At 35.9% G+C, this 17989-nt stretch overlaps 1 protein-coding gene across 2 annotated transcripts in view; it reads left to right on the forward strand.

Annotated features, from left to right (window-relative positions):
- Tdrd3 (tudor domain containing 3) overlaps window positions 1–17989 on the forward strand; it is a 134080-nt gene that overhangs the window by 84666 nt on the left and 31425 nt on the right. For both annotated transcript variants that reach the window (XM_055609717.1, XM_055609718.1), the window contains 2 exons: window positions 6394–7244; window positions 13251–13376. In XM_055609717.1, the coding sequence (XP_055465692.1) occupies window positions 6394–7244; window positions 13251–13376 (977 nt within the window). The remainder of the gene's footprint in view (window positions 1–6393; window positions 7245–13250; window positions 13377–17989) is intronic.

Genomic DNA, 17989 nt, shown 5'->3' on the forward strand with positions numbered 1-17989 from the left:
GAGAATAAAAGAAGAATAGAATGGAATAAAAATAAAAGATAGTGGTGTTTTGCTTGTTTGTTTAAGATAAGGAAGATATCTGACATGACATTATGAAACAGGGAACATCTCAAGATACCATTGAGTTTATTTTCAGTTTGCTATTAATGCTGGGCACACAGCCTACCCTTGAGAGTAGTTTGTTTCTCCAGTGAGCAAGCTAAATTTTCATTTTCAAGTAGTTGTCAGTTGGAGAGTTCTTCAGAGTTAGGAATGGGACCGTGTGTCCACTTCTCCTTTTGTTTCTGGGACCTGAACTGGTAAAGGCTGATGTAGGCCCTGCACATGCTGCCTTACTCTCTGTGAGTTCATCTGTGCCTCTTTCACATCCCTTCACCCTGAGGTGATATTTATCCTTGATGTTAAAGTGTGTTTCTTGAATACATTAGAGGATCCTGTTTTTGTATGCATTTTGTTAGTTTTTGTCTTTTAATTGGTGCATTGGGACTAATTGATGTTCAGTTACCAGTGAGAAACATTTCTTGATTCTTCTTATTCTTATCTGTGTGTGTGTGTGCTCCACCTCTTCTTTCTATTTTCTGATCTCAGATTATTTATTCCTTGTATTTTGTGGCTAATCTTTTGTGGTTGAATTTTTTTTTTAGTGCTTTCTATAGAGCTAGGTTTGTAGATAGATTTATTTTTATTATGTAATATCCTCTTCTCCCCGTTCTTCAGTTTTGTGTTTGAATGTTTTTTAGTTATAGTTGTCTGGCTTGGCATCTGTCTTCTCTTAGAGTTTTTAGAACATCTGTCCAGGCTCTTCTGGCTTTCAGAGTCTCTATTGAGAAATCAGGTGTTATTCTAATAGACCTGCCTTCAATTGTTACTTGACTATTTTTTTTCCCTTTCAGTTTTTAATATTCTTTCTTTGTTTTTTACATTTAATGTTTGATTGTTATGGAAAATTATTATTTGGTGGGAATTTCTTTTCTGGCCCAATCTATTTGGTATTTTGTATGTTTCTTGTACCTTGATAGGCACCTTATTCTTTAGGTTAGAGAAATTTTCTTCTGTGATTTTGTTGAAAATATTTTCTGTGTGTATGAACTGGGTTTCTTCCCCTATATTCTTGTTATTTCTAGCTTTGGTCTTTATATAGTGTCTCAGATATCATGAATGTTTTGTGCCCGAGTCTTTTAAATTTGTCATTGTTTTAAAATGAGATATCATTTTCTTCTATTACATCTTTAATGTCTGAGTGTCTCTTTTTCATTGTGTATTCTGTGAGGTTTGCCTTTGTGGTTCCTGTTTCTCTTCCTAAATTTTCCATTTCCAATTTTCTCCCAGTTTGAGTTTTCTTTGTTGATTCTTTTTCTACTTTTAGTTTTTGAATTGTTTTATTAATTTCCTTCCACTTTTGTTTGTTTCATAGATTTCTTTAAGAGATTTATTCACTTCTTCTTTAAGGACCTCTTGTCATATTATAAGGGTATTTTGAGTCCTTTTTCTTATGCTTCAGCTATTTTCTCAGGGCCTACTCTTATTGCTTTGCAGGCCTCCAATAGAGTCATAATGTCCTGGCGTCTATTGATTGTTTTTAAGCGGGTTTCTAGGCATCTGCATATGGAAAAATAATAATTCTAGGTGCCGATATCTGGTCTTGTTTGTTTTGTTCCTTGGTTTCTGTTGCTCTCTGTTTCTTAGAAGAGTGTGGTAGCTGTACATTGCCTGGTAGGAAATTTTTCTGGACTGCTAATATGTGTGGCCACTGGGGGGGAGGGGTTAGTTAGTGAGAGCTGACACACAGGAATGTGGATGGGCCCTGAGGGAGTCCATAGGAGGGAGGAAAGCAGGGGGCTCCACTAGGATTTACTCAGTGCCCTAGGAATGGGCATAGAGATCTGTGGAGAGGCTTTAACAGGTAATCCTCCACAGAGGGGGTAGCGAGTCTGGGGGATAGGATTTGGAGAAGAGGAGGGAGCAATCATGAACTTCAGTTAAGCTTCCTGCTTCCTTGGCCTAGGTGGCTTGTAGGTTCCCAGGGAATGCCTGCTCACTTGGGTAATGCCTGCTGGGCTGGGGTAAATGGGATGAGTTGGGAAGAAGGTTGCTTGATCCACTGGAATTGGAGGCAGACAATAGGGGAGGCTTCAGTAGGTGGTTTACTATAGAGATGAGGTGGAAAAGGGGGATTGGATTTTGAGGAGTAGGAGAGGTGGTGATTTCCAGTTAGCCTACCTTTCTTATGGCCTGTAAGGGTGGCATGTCCAAGGAAATGCTTAATGGTGGTGGAGTCTGGGATAATGGGATAAGTCTGGATGGAAGGCTGTAGGAAAAGATGCTCTGTGCTGCATTGGCAATGAGGGCCAAGAGGAGAGGGAGACTGCCATAGTGTTCTACAGAGTTGGGGATAAGATTGAGAGTGGGAGGTGAAATCTGTAATTAGTGTACCTCCTCCCCTGGCCTGTGTGGCCTGAAAGTTTTCTGGGAATTCATGCTGGAGTTGAAGGCTGGCATAAAGCAGCCAGTCTAGGGCAGGGAACTTTGCAGGGCAAGTTTTGTGTGATCTACAGAATCTGGGGGAGGGGAGGGGGAGGAAGTGGAGTGAGTGATCCACTCACTGGTGCTGGTGATGAAACTGGGGATTTAGAATTGAAGGAGTAGAGGGAGAGGTGAAGAGCTACAGTTAGCAGATCTGCTTAGCTGAATGTAGAGCAGAGTCAGATGCAAATGAATAGTCAAACATTCTCCAGGTAGGAGTTCTAAAACAAAATGATTCATTCTGGAGAACAGAATATATTGATTTACCATAAAAAGAAGGTGTAGCTGCCACTGGAGATAGAATATTTTGCAAGGAAGTATTCATATCTGTTTAATGCAACATCCTTAACGCTGATGGTGTTAATGGCCAGATCGTAAGGTCCCCAAAGACCACCAGGAGCCAGACCACGCATACAAGAGCAAAGAGCTTTATTTGGGCTTAAGCTCTGTCTCTCCACCTTTACCAGCACAGTGGATCAGAGAGGAGAGCCCCAAGCAGCTGCATGGCAGGGTTTTTATTTGGAGTTTGAGCAAGAACCTGGAATTCCCAGCTTAGCAGTTACAGGATTGGATGACATTCAGCAAGGGCAAGCTTGTTACAAAGTGATTGGCTAACTAACATAATTAACATTGAGCAAGCTATCTGTAGACCTCAGGAATGTTAAGCCAGTGGGCTTCCCAGCACAGATCCCCTATGTTGAGATACCTTCCCATTCTGGTTATCCTCAGGCTATTCCTTGGGTAGGGAATTTTACTTTTCTTTTTAAATTCCTGGAATTGGTGACCTATGGCCTAGTTCCTGGGACTGATGACTTTTCAGGGAAGGGATCAGACCTGGTCCTTTCAATGGAAGTAGTTGATTTTTTTGACAAGAGATTCTTTCTAAATGGGTCTTGAATTTAATATGGTGCCATAACCATTTTAATTGTTACAAACATACATTTTGAAATCCATGATATGCTATAATAATATTTTACTTCAGTTAATGCTAACTCACAGCAACACTCATTGGTACCTTTTTCTCTTTTTGAGCTTTTATTGTATTCATAGTTTGCCTATTTTATAATTCTATTCATCATATTTTGCTACTATTTATTGTATTTTGTTTTGTAATCTTAAATGTTGCCATATATTTACAGGAAGATTCCACTTTGAATTGGAAGCATTAAGATTAAAAAATAGCATTCTCAACTTCTGCTTCTGCCATCTTTTGGTATTGTTTTCGTTTGGCTGAGGTTTAAAAGCTCGTGAATTAATTTTTTTCTTAAGCATACAAGTATCTTGACATAGTTATTATTGGAGTGGCCATAGATTTAGTGTCTGCTGCTGGTGAGTCACTGCTTGGCTTCCGATCCTTTAGAAGAGTGGTAGAGAGTACCTGTTTTCTGACTGTAAAACTGAAGCCTCACCTCGTCTGTTGTTTTCTCTCTTAATAAGGCATTCGTGACTTAAAATTCTCTTTCTCTACATTTAATAATTAAGAATGTGCCTTTTGTTTATTCAATAACTAGCTTATTTGGGGGGTTTATTTACTTTCTGTTTGAGTTTGTTACTTAAGTGGCTAAAATAAAATGGATTCAGTTAAAGACGTTTAAAGATATTGAAACATTTAAGAACCTTTTTATTTCCTGCTGTTTGGTTTTAGAGTAAAATTAATTGTGTGTGTATCTGGATGTGTGTGTATGTGTATGTATACATATATGCGCACTACATTCTTTTAAAAGAATGTTTATTTTCTTGGTGGATATAATTCTTAAGAGATATTCCTGTTTTGCAGGTCAGTTCTTTTGTAGATTAGCTTTATCACGGCATAATAATGAAATAATGAAGTGTGTGTTCTTTATTATTAAAATTACTTATGTTGTCATTTATATCCATTACTTAGAAATAGTATTTTGACAATTAAATGGAATACATTTCCTTTTTACTGTTGTGCAGTTTTCTAAACTTGTTTATTTTTTAAAAAAGATAAACTACCTTTGAATTTCTTGTGCATATTTTCAGAACACTGATGTGATGGATTAAACAAATTAAATTGTTAGGTACTTATAAGAACAGTGATGAAAAAGTCTAGAATTTTTTTTTTTTTTTAAGGACTGGATTTTCTAAAGATTAAAAAAATCTTAAAATAATAATTTTTCTAATAATACTGTTTTCCATGAACTAAAGACATACCCTCTTAACCCCAACTGTAGACTAGAAGGTTTTGCTTCTCTTGGTTTTTCTTTCAGAGCTGAGAGCCACTCATTTCACAGCTCTCAAGTCTAGTTGTAGTTTTCTAGCTTCTATCTGTAATACAGGGCACTAAGTTACTTTCATCCTAACCTTTTTTTTTCTCATGTCGTTTTACCATTATAGATAACAGTGACCCTGACTAAAATAGTTTAAGGGAAAAAAATTTCCTAAACACAGCAAACTTAAAAGCTTATTCCCTAAATATATTTTCATATCTAGCTCATGGCAAACAAACTATATTTATATTTGACTTATTTTGGCCACAAAATTTTCCTGAGTTTTCTTTATAAGGAACCTTCCCCTGCTTTGTTAATTGTGCTTCCATGTGTTTCTGTGTTATGGTAATGTGTGAAGAGTGTTTAGGTGGCACACCCAGAGTAGTCAGCAGAGTACACTGCTGCTTTGGTCTCCCGCATGCCTCATGCGGGAGCATACCCATCATGTGTGTCACCAGTATTCTGTCTTCCCTAAATCTTTATTCCTAGATAAAACATAATGTTAGCAAGAGTCTCCAGTGCAGTTTAAGGCTGGAGAGATGACTCAGCAGTTGAGTGCTTGCTGCTTTTCAAAGTACCCAAGTTCACTTCCCAGCACTCCTATCAGGTGGCTCACATCTGCTTATAATTCTAGCTCTAGGGGATCTGGCCTGTGCACACATCCATGAGATATACAATGTGTTTGTGTGTGTGTGTTTGTGTATTTACAATTACAACCTCCACATACACATAAATAAAAAAAATTAAGAAGAAAGACTTCTAAATTGAATATGTGTTAAAATAAGACATTTGAGTATGTTTATTAGATAGATACTCTTGGTGAAAGTTTCTCATAAATCTAATTGACAGGCATTTGAAGCCTTGGGTATTTCTTTTTGTCATAATTAATAGATGGTTAGCATGCATATAGGAACTTAACCTAGAAAATAATTCACTTTACTTTAAATGTCAAGTCCAGTGGATCTGCTTTGATGAGTTTTCTTTGTCTTGCCATTTTGAATCTTGATTTATAGTCTGTGACTTAGAACTTTTGAACTTCTTCTTTATTCTTGTTGACCTAAGCAATTTATCTGACAATTCTTTTGCTTCTAGTGAGTATTAGAAACATATAGAAACATATTAGATTGGTGTTTACTATCTGGAAAACAATGAGGGTAGTTTTCTTGCATTGCAGGAAATAGGTCAACCAAATGTCATTAATACCCATCTTTGAGTATGTGATGATCTTGGGAAATGTACAGGACTTGTATCTTAATAGTATTTTATGTCAAAACAAATGAACAGAAAAAAACAAAACACTCATCAAAGACAAATCATTACATTTGGTAATACTGTAGGTATTTTTGTGAAACAGTAGAAGAGAGCATATATGTCTTCACTTGACAAAGAATAAATTTGCATCTGCTAATCTACTTTTATCTTGATTCACATCATACCACTTTACTTTTCTAATATGCTAACCAAGAAGACTTCATGATAGATAACTAGAACTCAGAAGAAGCTGAGAAGTAAGGTATGAAGATAGGAGATGTTAAATTGTAACCTTCTGCTGATATAATAATTTAAGGCATTTTAAAAAAGTAAGTAGCTATCAATGCTGTCCTCATTCTAATATTCATGATGTACTTCTGCCTTTTAGAACCTAAGTCACAGCCACAGCACCTTCATCAAGGACAGCACAGAGCGTCCAATACTGAACAAAATGGGATAAAAGATAACAATCAATCAAGATATCTTCCTCGAAACGATACCAGGCAACCAAGAAATGAGAAACCTCCTCGTTTTCAAAAAGACATCCCCATTTCGAAGACAGCTTTAGAAAGCAGTGCATCCTCTCGAATTAGAGGCTCTGACAGACCGGGTGGTTCTTTAGGTTCTGAAGCATGGGCAGAAGAGAGGATCAAGTGTGATAGGCTATATTCTAGATATGACAGAACTAAAGACGCTTCATACCCTTCAAGTTCTCAGCACAGTGATGCTGCTTTTAAAAAAAGAGATAACTCTATGCAAAACAGATCAGGAAGAGGTCCATTGTATGCAGAGGCAAAAGAAAACCCAATTCCTCAAGAATTTATAGATTATCATAATCAAAAACGTGGGAAAAGAGAAAACCAAACAGGTAATCCTGATCATTTTTATGACAGGAAATCACGGACAATGAATAATGAAGCTTTTAGTGGTCTAAAAATTGAAAAACATTTTAGTGTAAATACTGATTACCAGAATCCTGTCCGAAGTAATAGTTTTGTTGGTGTTCCAAATGGAGAGACAGATATGCCACTAAAAGGAAGACGAGTAGGACCAATTAAGCCAGCAGGACCTGTCACAGCTGGACCCTATGATGATAAAATATTTTATAATAGTGGCCCCAAAAGAAGATCTGGGCCAATTAAGCCTGAAAAGGTGATAGAGTCATCTATTCCTGTGGAGTACGCAAAGATGTGGAAACCTGGAGATGAATGTTTTGCACTTTATTGGGAAGACAACAAGGTATGAATGTTGCAAACACACTGCTGCATGCTATGTGATATTCTTGTGGGACTCTAGACAGGACCTCTGTGTTTTATTCTCTAATTATGCTTGTTTTGAGTCCTTAAGAAGATTTATAGGTATGTAATTCATAAAGAAAAAATGTTTAATATCTTTTGTTATTGCTTAGGCAGAATTTGTTTTGGCTTGCATGTGAGAACCGTATTTAAAAGTGATTAAACTTATTTCAGCCATATTTCACTTATTTTCTAAGTTATAGATATTTACTTTCTTGTAAATTTTACTCATTCCTAAGTGGAGGAAATAATTTTAGTGGTACAAAGTTATGTGAATTTTTATTTAAAGAGAATATATATGTATCTATATATATATTTATCCTGTAAAAAAGAGAAATACATATAATCTATTTTTTTTAACCTTGTAATAAATACACTAGTAATTATTAGTTGGCTAAAAGGGAAAGAAAAAAGCAATGATGGAGAAGACAAATGGGGAAAAGGCAAAAATTAGTAGAGTGATGAGAATCTTTTGAGAGCTGGAGCCTGGGATGACCACAGAAAGGGAGGAGAACCCAGAGTGTTGTTTGTTTTTAAATTTTATTAGTTCATTGAGAATTTTGTGCAGTGTGTTTTAATTATATTTTCTGCCTTTCCTAACTCTGCTCAGATCCACTCCTTGCTCCCTATTCACCCAATGTTGTGTCCTGTTTTTAAATTTTTTATTTGAAAATGTATTATACCCATCAAGTCCAATTTGTGTTGCCATATAGTCTTAGATGTGGAGTCTTGGACTGTAGCATGATTAACTTACCGTGGGGTACACTCTTAAAGAAAACTGACTCTCCCTTTCCAGCAACTTTCCATAGCCAGTAGCTCCTCAGCCAGAGGCAGGATTTTGGGCCCTTTCCTTTCCATGCTGGCTTGATGCTTACTTTTCTCCTTTAGTAGTACACACAGTACCTCTCAGAACTATGAAAGCTAGCCAGTGGGAGTCAAGCTTCCAGGTTAGAACCAGCTTGGTATCTCCATGTGCTATCGCTTAAGTGTGTCCTCTCTTCAGTGGTAGGGTCTTAGGATCAAGTTCTGTAGGGTAACCAGTGCCGCTGGAAATTACCTGTAATGTTGGAAGTCTGTGGGAACACACTCGCCAACAGTACCAAAAGGGGTAATCTTGGCATAGACTTTTGTTAGCTTGTGAATGGCTTATAGACTAACTCTATTTTAAACTCCTCCCTACCCCCCTTATGTGTGTGTGTTTTATGAAGCTTCTAAAGTATAGTAGCAGGTTTCCATATGATTTTTTCTAAAGGTCTTTACTGTTATTTATCTCTTGCTTCTTCCTTGACCCTGCCCTCTGCTCTCCCATTCTCACCCCCATTTTAACTCTTCCTGTTATTCCATTATCCTTGTTTTATCTTTCCTTCCAGCTCCCTCCCTTCTAACCTATCAGCTCTTACTAATTTCTTGACTTTGGGTATTCCAAATGAAGCATGCATACCTGATAATTCACAGATGAGAGAAAACATGACATTTGTCTTTCTCAGTCTGGTTTACCTCCATATACTTGTAAATTTAATAATTGTGTTTTTCTTAATAGCTGAATAATATATCATTGTATAGCTATAACACATTTTCAATATCCATTCATAAGTTGATAGACATATAGGCTGTTTGCTCTTCCTGTTATGGATAAAGCTTTGGTGAACATGGATGAGCAGGTATCTCTATAATAGGCCATGGAGTCCTTTCAGTGTATTTCCAAAAGTGATATAGCTGGATCATGTGGAAGATCGATTTTCTGTTTTTAATAAAGCTCTGTACTGATGTCTATAGTTGTGGCACCAGTTTTTACTCCTAACGGGAGTGAGTCTTTTCCCATATCCACACCAGTGCTTATTATTATTGTTTGTTTTTGAACCTTACCCATTCTGACTGGAATAAGATGAAAGTCGTTTTAATTTTCGTGTCTCTGGTAGTTAAGGATATTGAAGGTTTTAAAAAAATGTTTCTTGGCTGTTTGATTTTCATCTTTTGAGAACTCTGCTTAGTTCCATGCCCCCATTTTAAAACGTAATTTAAATCTTTTAAAGACTGTACCCATAGCTTCAAGGCTTGGTGGGAATATGTGCCCAGTTTATTTTTCCTTGCTGGGATTTGGTGTGGCCTTGGCTTGCACAGGTTTTGTACAGGCTGTCACAACTGCTGTGAGTTCATATACTACCCTGCTGTGTCCAGAAAATAATATTTTCCTGAGTCATCCACTGCCTTAGGCCTTTTCTCCTCCCTGCAGCTTGGGAAGCCAGTTGCAGTCTTTGTGCTGCCTTTAGGCTTAGCATTCTATAGTCTCTTATTCTTGAACCTTAGCTAGTTGTGGATTGCTGTGTTAATCACCATCTGCTTCTCACTTTGATCTATGAATTTAACAGTTTAGAAGTTCGATTAATACTGTATTTATTTAGCACCATAATATTATTTTCAGCAGGATAGCTGATTTTACAGTATTAATCTTTCCAATTCATGAGCATGGGAATTTTTTCCAGTTTCTGGTATCATCTTTATTTTCTTTTTTTTCCAGTATTTTAAGGTTTTCACTGTGTAAGTCTCTCACTTCATTGGTTAAATTTATTGCAAGATATTTTATTTGAAAAAAAAAAAAACAGTCATTTTCTTTTATGTGTATGAGTGTTTTGGCTGCTTGTCTTTATGTGTACCATGTGTATGCCTGGTGCCCACAGAGGTCAAAAGAGAGGGTCAGATTTCCTGGAACTGAAGTTACAGATAGTTGTGAACATGTTCATGCCTTTTGCCCATGGAGGCCAGAAGAAAATACTTGATTTGAATAGTGAGAAATTCTTTATATTTATCTACTTCTTCCTCATTCAGAGGCCAGGGAAAGGTTGTATGTCATTCTTTATGGAGTTTAAATTGTAGACCTGAGAAAAATACTACAAGGTTAGACAGTTGTGTGAGAGGTTAGATAGGGCTTTTTTATATTGGGTGATATAAAGTGTTATGAGTGATATGTACAAGAGCTAGAGAAATAAGAGATTGGAGTTGAAATTTAACCATGTTCGAAAGATCTGGTAAATGAATGTGGGCCTTCATTGAAATCCTATCAGAATTATTCCTCAAGTAATGACAGCAACACTCCAGCAGCCTACTGTTGGTAAGCCTAAAACCACCTTTTTCATCGAAAAGGATCTCTCCTTGGTATTCTGTCCACTGACAAAAGACAGAAAGGTTTGGATATGCATGATCAGCCAAAGGTAAATGGAGTAATAGAAAAGAACTGATTCCAGTAATTGAAATTGGCAGACAAGTTTCTTCAGCAAGTATTGAGTATTAAACAAACCATAACACAGTAGTTGCTAAGTACAAGATTGAGGATATATAATTTGGTTAGTTCTGGCTGTGTATGCTTATATCCAAATGCCTCCCAGAACTTAGTACACTTTTAATAAAACTTTAATATTAACTATAATTTTCTAAAAAAAATCAGTGTGCAGGATCAACTACATCATTTCTTTTCAATGAAACATTATAGTTATTTGTCATTGTGACAGCCTATACTTAAAAGGCCCTTTATTAAAATAAAACCTGATTAAGAATATAGAAAAAAAAAAAACCAATGTACTGAATTCATTTGTTGCCTGTGTTGAATATGTTTATAATAACAGTCCAGACTATCTTGATACTCAAAACATTTTGAGCTATTACAGTGTTCTTTAGATCAACTAGAAAATCTTTTATGGTGATCACTTTCATTTTAATTGGTATGTATACTTCAGTTAGGTGGGTGCCTTTGGACTCTAGATTATACTCTTGAGTATTAAAGATACACACTATTCACTCCATGAGTAGATGCCACCAGTTATGTCCTAAAGCCACCTTTCTTTTTATTTTATTTTATTTTATTTTATTTTATTTTATTTTATTTTATTTTATTTTATTAATTACACTGTATTCACTTTGTATCCCCCCCCATAAGTCCCTCCTTCTTCCCCTCCTGACTCACCCTCCATTCCCCTTCTTCACACATGCCTCTCCCCAAGTCCACTGATAGGGGAGGTCCTCCTCTCCTTCTTTCTGATCTTAGTCTATCAGATCTAATCAGGAGTGGCTGCATTGTCATCTTCTGTGGCCTGGTAAGGCTGCTCCCCCCTCAGGGGGAGGTGATCAAAGAGCAGGCCAATCAGATTATGTCAGAGACAGTCCCTCTTCCCATTACTATGTAACCCACTTTGACACTAAACTGCCATGGACTACATCTGTGCAGGGGATCTAGGTTATCTGCATGCCTGGTACTTGGTTGGAGTATGAGTCTCTGGGAAGACCCCTGTGTTCAAATTTTCTGGTTCTGTTGCTCTCCTTGTGGGGTTCCTGTCCTCTCCAGCTCTTACTGTTTCCCACTTCTTACATAAGAGTCCATGCACTCTGCCCTACAGTTGGCCATAAGTCTCAGCGTCTGCTTTGATAGTCCGCAGGGCAGAGCCTTTCAGAGGCCCTCTGAAGCCACCTTTCTTAAGAAGCATATTTTAAATGTTTTGTCAAGAATAGACAAGTTTCAAATTTTTTTAGATAAAAGCAAATATTGAAATTTAAGAAAAGAAATGGAAACATTAGGAAACCATACCTTAATTTTACTGTAATTATGTTTTAGAGATGATCACCAAGTATATTCTAATTTTATATAATTCTTCTTTGATAGAAGACCTGAGAGTTTGAGGCAGTTTTCCATCTCTCTTTACAATATAAAACTCTCTCAATTGCTTTCTCCCTTTGGACTTGAATATTATAACAACCTCCAAAAGTTTTTCATAGGTACTGCCATTAATAGGGTTCTGGTCTTAGGCCACATTATCATTCTACTTAGAATCTCTTTCCTAGATATAAAATACAAACTGTTAGTAGACCCTTCATTATCTTACCTTTAGTACTTACTGGCTCTAATCTGTTACTTGTTGCGCAGTTGTGTTACATCATAATTAGTTTAAATTTTTTATTAGTTCTTTGGGTGAATCTTTATGGCCCCCTACTTTTTGTGGAAATAACTTTTCTTGGCTGAACATTTTCACAGGTAGCTGAGTTCTCAGCTTTTTCAAAAAGCAGGTCATTACAACTGTATTGCATTAATTTCCACATTACAGATAAGTTTTTGTTTGTTTGTTTTAAACATGGATAACCTTTATTAAGCTGTAGATACTCTTTTTAAAAGAAATTATTTGGTGCTAGGTTTCTTATAAGTTTTTTTAAAACCCACTCTGTGTCAGGGCTATATTCTGGAGAGTTGAAGATAAAAATCAGACAAATGGAATACTACACTCTTTCAGTTACCCTACAGAATCACAAGAGCTAAAGATTAAACTGTAAGTTCCTTAGAAGGCATTGACTTATTTATTTTCCTAGGATACAGGATAAGTTGAATTTATGTGAACTGAGGCAATTTAAGAAGCTTAAAATTGGGCTGGAGAGATGGCTCAGTGGTTAAGAGCACTGTCTGTTCTTCCAAAGGTCATGAGTTCAATTCCCGGCAACTACATGGTGGCTTACAGCCATCTGTAATGTGAACTGATTCTCTCTTCTAGCAGGTGTAAATGCAGATAGAATACTCATAGTCATTAAAAAAAATAATAAATCTTTAAAAAAAATCACATAGAAAAAAAGTTTAAAAAAAAAAGCTTAAAATTGAAATACATACTCAGAATAACTTTGAACACAATAGTGGGTCTAAAAACAAAAGAGGAGGGAAGAGAGGAATGGTTAACGTCCCAGCATGGTGCTTTAAATTTATTAGCATCCAGGCACAAGAAGGAAACATCAGGGATTAACAGGGATTAACTCGTATGAGATGTACTACTAGAATATATTATTTAAGAACCAACTTTCCTGGTACATACTTGGATAACCAACTTTTAGAACGATGTGGAGAAGATAAACTTTGTTACCTAGACACTGCCTTTTTCAGGTAGCACAGGTGTCTTGTTTCAAACTTCTTTTGCTTCCTTAGTTTTACAGAGCAGAAGTTGAAGCCCTGCATTCTTCGGGTATGACGGCGGTCGTTAAGTTCACAGACTACGGAAACTATGAAGAGGTGCTACTTAGCAATATCAAGCCCGTTCAGACTGAGGCATGGGTATGTGATCCAAATTCTGTACAAAGGCTACTTTGAAGAAAATAAATAGCTCTAAAAGATTAGGCATAGTCATATAAAACTTGCAAGTGAAAAATACTAAGTTTGTGTGAAAATGACTGCCCCAACTACAGATTGCAACTTTATTGGAACTAAAAATAAATGCATTTCAATTTACTTCAGTGTATAATGTGTTGTTATATCATGCTTTGGAACTAGGTACCCTTGTTTATGTGTCTGACCAATATTTGTATGTGTAAAATTAGGTTTTGTGCACATTTTCTTTTTCAAATTGTTACTTTAAATTTGGCTAAGTTATGTGCCAAAGTTGTCAAATTTCAATCTTCATGGGATACATGTTTTGTTAATTATTTTAGGTACCTATACAATTAAGAAAAGCACTTTAAATTATGTATAGTTTTGTACATTGTTTACCACATGCATATCTTTACACATATTTATAGGTGCAGAGTAATTAAATATCTCAGCATAGTAATTACTTGATTAGTTTTATTACCAGTTGATTGTCCAAGCTATGTAATAACTTTGATCTGGTAAGTTATAATTTCTCTGGCCTCATAGAGCCCTTGACCTTATTCAGGGATTATCATCCACATGTAAGTACAAACAGTCATTAGAGAAGTGGTGTCCTACAATTTTATTTGTATTGATTTGTTGCAATTTCCATAAAGGGTCAAAATATAACAAATATCCTACCAAGAGTCCTCATCTTTGGAGCTCTGCATTGTCTTTTCATGAGCTGCTTTTAAGTTTGGTGCTTTAAAGTTTTTCTGTCATGTCTTTTCTCCAGTATAAATAAAGCAAGAACACAAAACTCAATTGCAAGATTCAAATTTAGAGGCATGGATATTGTTGCCTTTTTAGTCAAGAAAAACTGTCATTTTGTAAGGTAATTTATCATTTTTCCTTACAGTATGATTTTCCTGTTGATACATACATTTAATTAAGAGGGTACTTCCTTCAGCCTCATTTTCTGAAGTTTCAGAGTTTTTTTCTAAAAGACTGAGATCTATATATTTTTCCTTTCTTGGAAAAGCTTGGTTTCACATAATTTTACTCATTGTGATCTCATGTGATAGCTATTTTCATTCTCCCCCTTTTTTTGTTAATACTTTCTAACCCGATATTAGTAATAAAAGTGATTTAGTTACTGGATCCGTATTTCTAGAAGTTGAATTACATCCGGCTGTTTTCACATGTTCCCAATTGTTTTTATTCATAACGTTCATTGTCAAAGTGGAAGTCATGTTTTAATGTGTAAATTATACGTTATGTAGAAGCTTATATGATACAAGCTAGGTGTTCACGTAGCCCAGGCTGTGCTCATCATAGAGCCAAGAATGACCTTAACCAATTCCCTGCCTGTTAGAGCCAGGGTTGCCGGTGTACACTCTTATGCTGCCTTCAAAGTAGAACTTTTATTGCAGTTGAGATTTTATATTTTTAGAAATCTCAGTGAGGTATCAGTTTTACTCTTTTCTCCTAAAAGAAGTATTTCATTTTCTTTGTATCTTTTTGCTCTGCTAGGGCAGTCAGATCTAGTGACATTTGTTGTTCCTCCCTGGAACTCCCCCATTTAGAGGTGTATAGTCCTGAAATGCTATAGTCAGTGCTTTCACTTTTCTACCTTAACAGTCCTCACGGCCCTTTCCATGATTTTTATTTGTGTACACATAGCTGGATGAGTCAGATGTCATAGCTGGTTCAGTGATTGTATTCATAGCCACAATATACTCTACTGAATATTCGTTTGTGCTTTACTTTCACATATTCTTAAGCTTGAATAAAATACCTAAACTGTTTTGCAGAAGTAGGATGAAATCACTACATCTTCTGGAGGTTTTGCCATTCTTATATGTGCAGATTTTACATAAATTAATGTAACAGTTTGGGCTATAGGCATCATTGCTGAGGAAAAGATGACCTATTTTGTCTGCAAGAGAACTTGCTAGAGAGAAACATCTTGAAATATAGATGCCACCAGCTTATCGTTTCTCTTCTGTCTCCATTTAAGCACTATGTGTACATAGGTACATACTTGAAAAGCCACTGCAGCAATACAATCTACACAGATGTCAGTACGTGTGATGTAGAATCAAGGTGGAATTCTTAGCTTCTGAGAGTATTTGCTGTGCAGTCTATGAGCACGTTTCTTTCCGTACCTTGGGACTGTCTGAAGGTTAAGTTAAAGCTCTACAAAGCAAAACATCCACTGTACCAATAGGAAGGCAGCCCTAGTTGGCTGACTGACTCTACAGATCTAAAGGACAGAGGTGGAGGAAATCTGCTTAGCGGCCTTAGCACAGCTATTCATTTACACTGTGGATTAATGAGCTTTTATGTTCTTGCACTACATATATGTGTATTTTTATGTTAAATAGTATGCTTACTTGATTAAGGTTCATCTTTGTTATTGGTGCAAGATACTGGAAATTGCCTGTTAAGTTTTCCAAAAATACCAGTGATCATTTAGCAAAGGTATTTTTCCAGTAAAGTGCAGAACAATCAAAAATAGCTTGCATATAAACCAAAAATGCCTTTATAAAAACCAGTTGCTTGTACTGCTTCTCAGAGCTGTAAGGATAAATCAACAACTAAAAAGCATGAAATACTAAGGACATAAAGACTAAGTTAAGAGTCGGTTGTATGGAAAATTAAAATAAAAGTTAATGCTTTAAATCTAAGTGTTAATGTTTTTATCATGAGGTTTAGGGATTATTTATATATGTTGGTAGGCTGAATATTTATTTACTTCCCTTGCCAATCTGGATATTCCCATCTTTTTATTTCTAGAACACATTCAGGGATGATATTTTAAACACTCAATATATGCTCTGATTTTGACTGAATACTTTATTTCTTTGAAAATGATTTATTAAACATCTTGTATTAACCTTGAACTTCTGTTATTGCAACTAGATTTTACCCTGCTCTTTTTACTACTGTAAGAAGTTGCTTTTTTTTCTAATTATTTTTATTGAAAATAGATTTTTTTTCTATAAAGTATATTCTGATTGTGGTTTTCCTCCTTCAACTCCTCCCAGATCTCGAGATCTCACTTTCCTTCCCACCCAAATTCATACCCTTTCTCTCTCTCTCATTAGAAAAACAAATAGGCATCTAAAAATAATAATAAGATTAAATAAATTTTATTTTTAAGAATTGTCTTGTAATGCACTTTCTATTTATCTTGTGTAATGTGACATTTACAGTTCATTTTGAACTATATAAATGCTCTAATTCCTTCCCCCATCCACTCAATGTTTTCCTTTCTTTGAGACTCAATAATGATCGATCCCTATACAAAACAAACAAACAAAAAAACTGACATAAAATAAATACAAAATATTTTTTTAATTTTGTGTTTTTATGCTGTATGCCAGTGTGCACATGTGTATGTTATTGAAACATTATAGAGCAAAGTAGTTGATACATTATGGAAATATACATGGAAAAACCCAAGTATATTTTTAATCCTATTTTTTGTATGAGAAAACATTAGCAAGGAAATCTGTTAATGGTGTTCCCTGCAGGCTCCTTCCTAATTGATTCCTTTGAACTCCAAAACTAATAAAGAGAAAACCAGTATATAGGTGCCACGGGCATTTTGGAAACCCTGTAAAATAGTTGGCTGTTGTACAGATTCACCCTCCATTTTTTCAGAGTTGTTTCTGAAATGCTCCTTCACTTGGGGCACTGCCATACCATGAGTTTTCAGGTGCCTTCAAGCCTTAGATCCTGTGAGACTTTTATGTCCCAAGAGATGTTTTGGAGCATGCTGGTATCCAAGCGTTCTCTTAAAAAGTGTTCACGGCATGTGCTTCTATCAGGAAGTGATTGCTGTTCAGCTGTTATTCCACACAGAAAATCAGCTTTGTGTGTATAATGGTTAGTTTTTCAACCTTAACATGCACATGGTCTTGGGCAGCAATTCTGGAAAGTGACAAATGGGTTGTTAATGTTTAGTAGTTAATCGTCCTACAAAAACTAAATTGTTAGTTTTTCTGTGGGGTCGTTTAATTACATAGCATATACCTCCTAGGTTTCAGTCAGTATTTTCTGTGATGGGTATATATAAGCCCACAAAAATACCCACCCTGTACACAAAGGTAAGAAACTTATTTCTGATATATGAAGTTTTCTTCAGTGTCTTTTTCTTACTTCTTGAACTCTTAAAGCAAAATACCACTAGAGATGATTCTTTATTCCACCTTAGTTTAAAGACAAAATTGTTGTTGAAGATAATATAATACTGAGCTTATTATTAAAAACTATTCTATTTCTGCAGCTGAGGGGATGGCTTAGTGGATAAACTGTTTGCTGTGCAAGCATGAGGACCTGAATCTGGTTCCCTACCACCCATGTAAAAAGCCAGGCATAGAATTTCACATCCATATCCCAGGGCTGGGAAAAGAAGAAAGGAGAATTCTGGCCTCACTGGACAGCCACTATAACCAGTGACATTCAGCGAGGGACCATCCCAAAAACTAAAGTGTACAGTGATAGAACAATGCAGACTCTAGTACCTTCAAGCTCCATATATACATACATATATATATATATATATATATATATATATATATATATATATATAT

The sequence above is a fragment of the Psammomys obesus genome, unplaced genomic scaffold (assembly GCF_907164565.1).
Source record: "Psammomys obesus unplaced genomic scaffold, mPsaObe1.curated_primary_1811, whole genome shotgun sequence".
Classification (NCBI taxonomy): domain Eukaryota; kingdom Metazoa; phylum Chordata; class Mammalia; order Rodentia; family Muridae; genus Psammomys; species Psammomys obesus.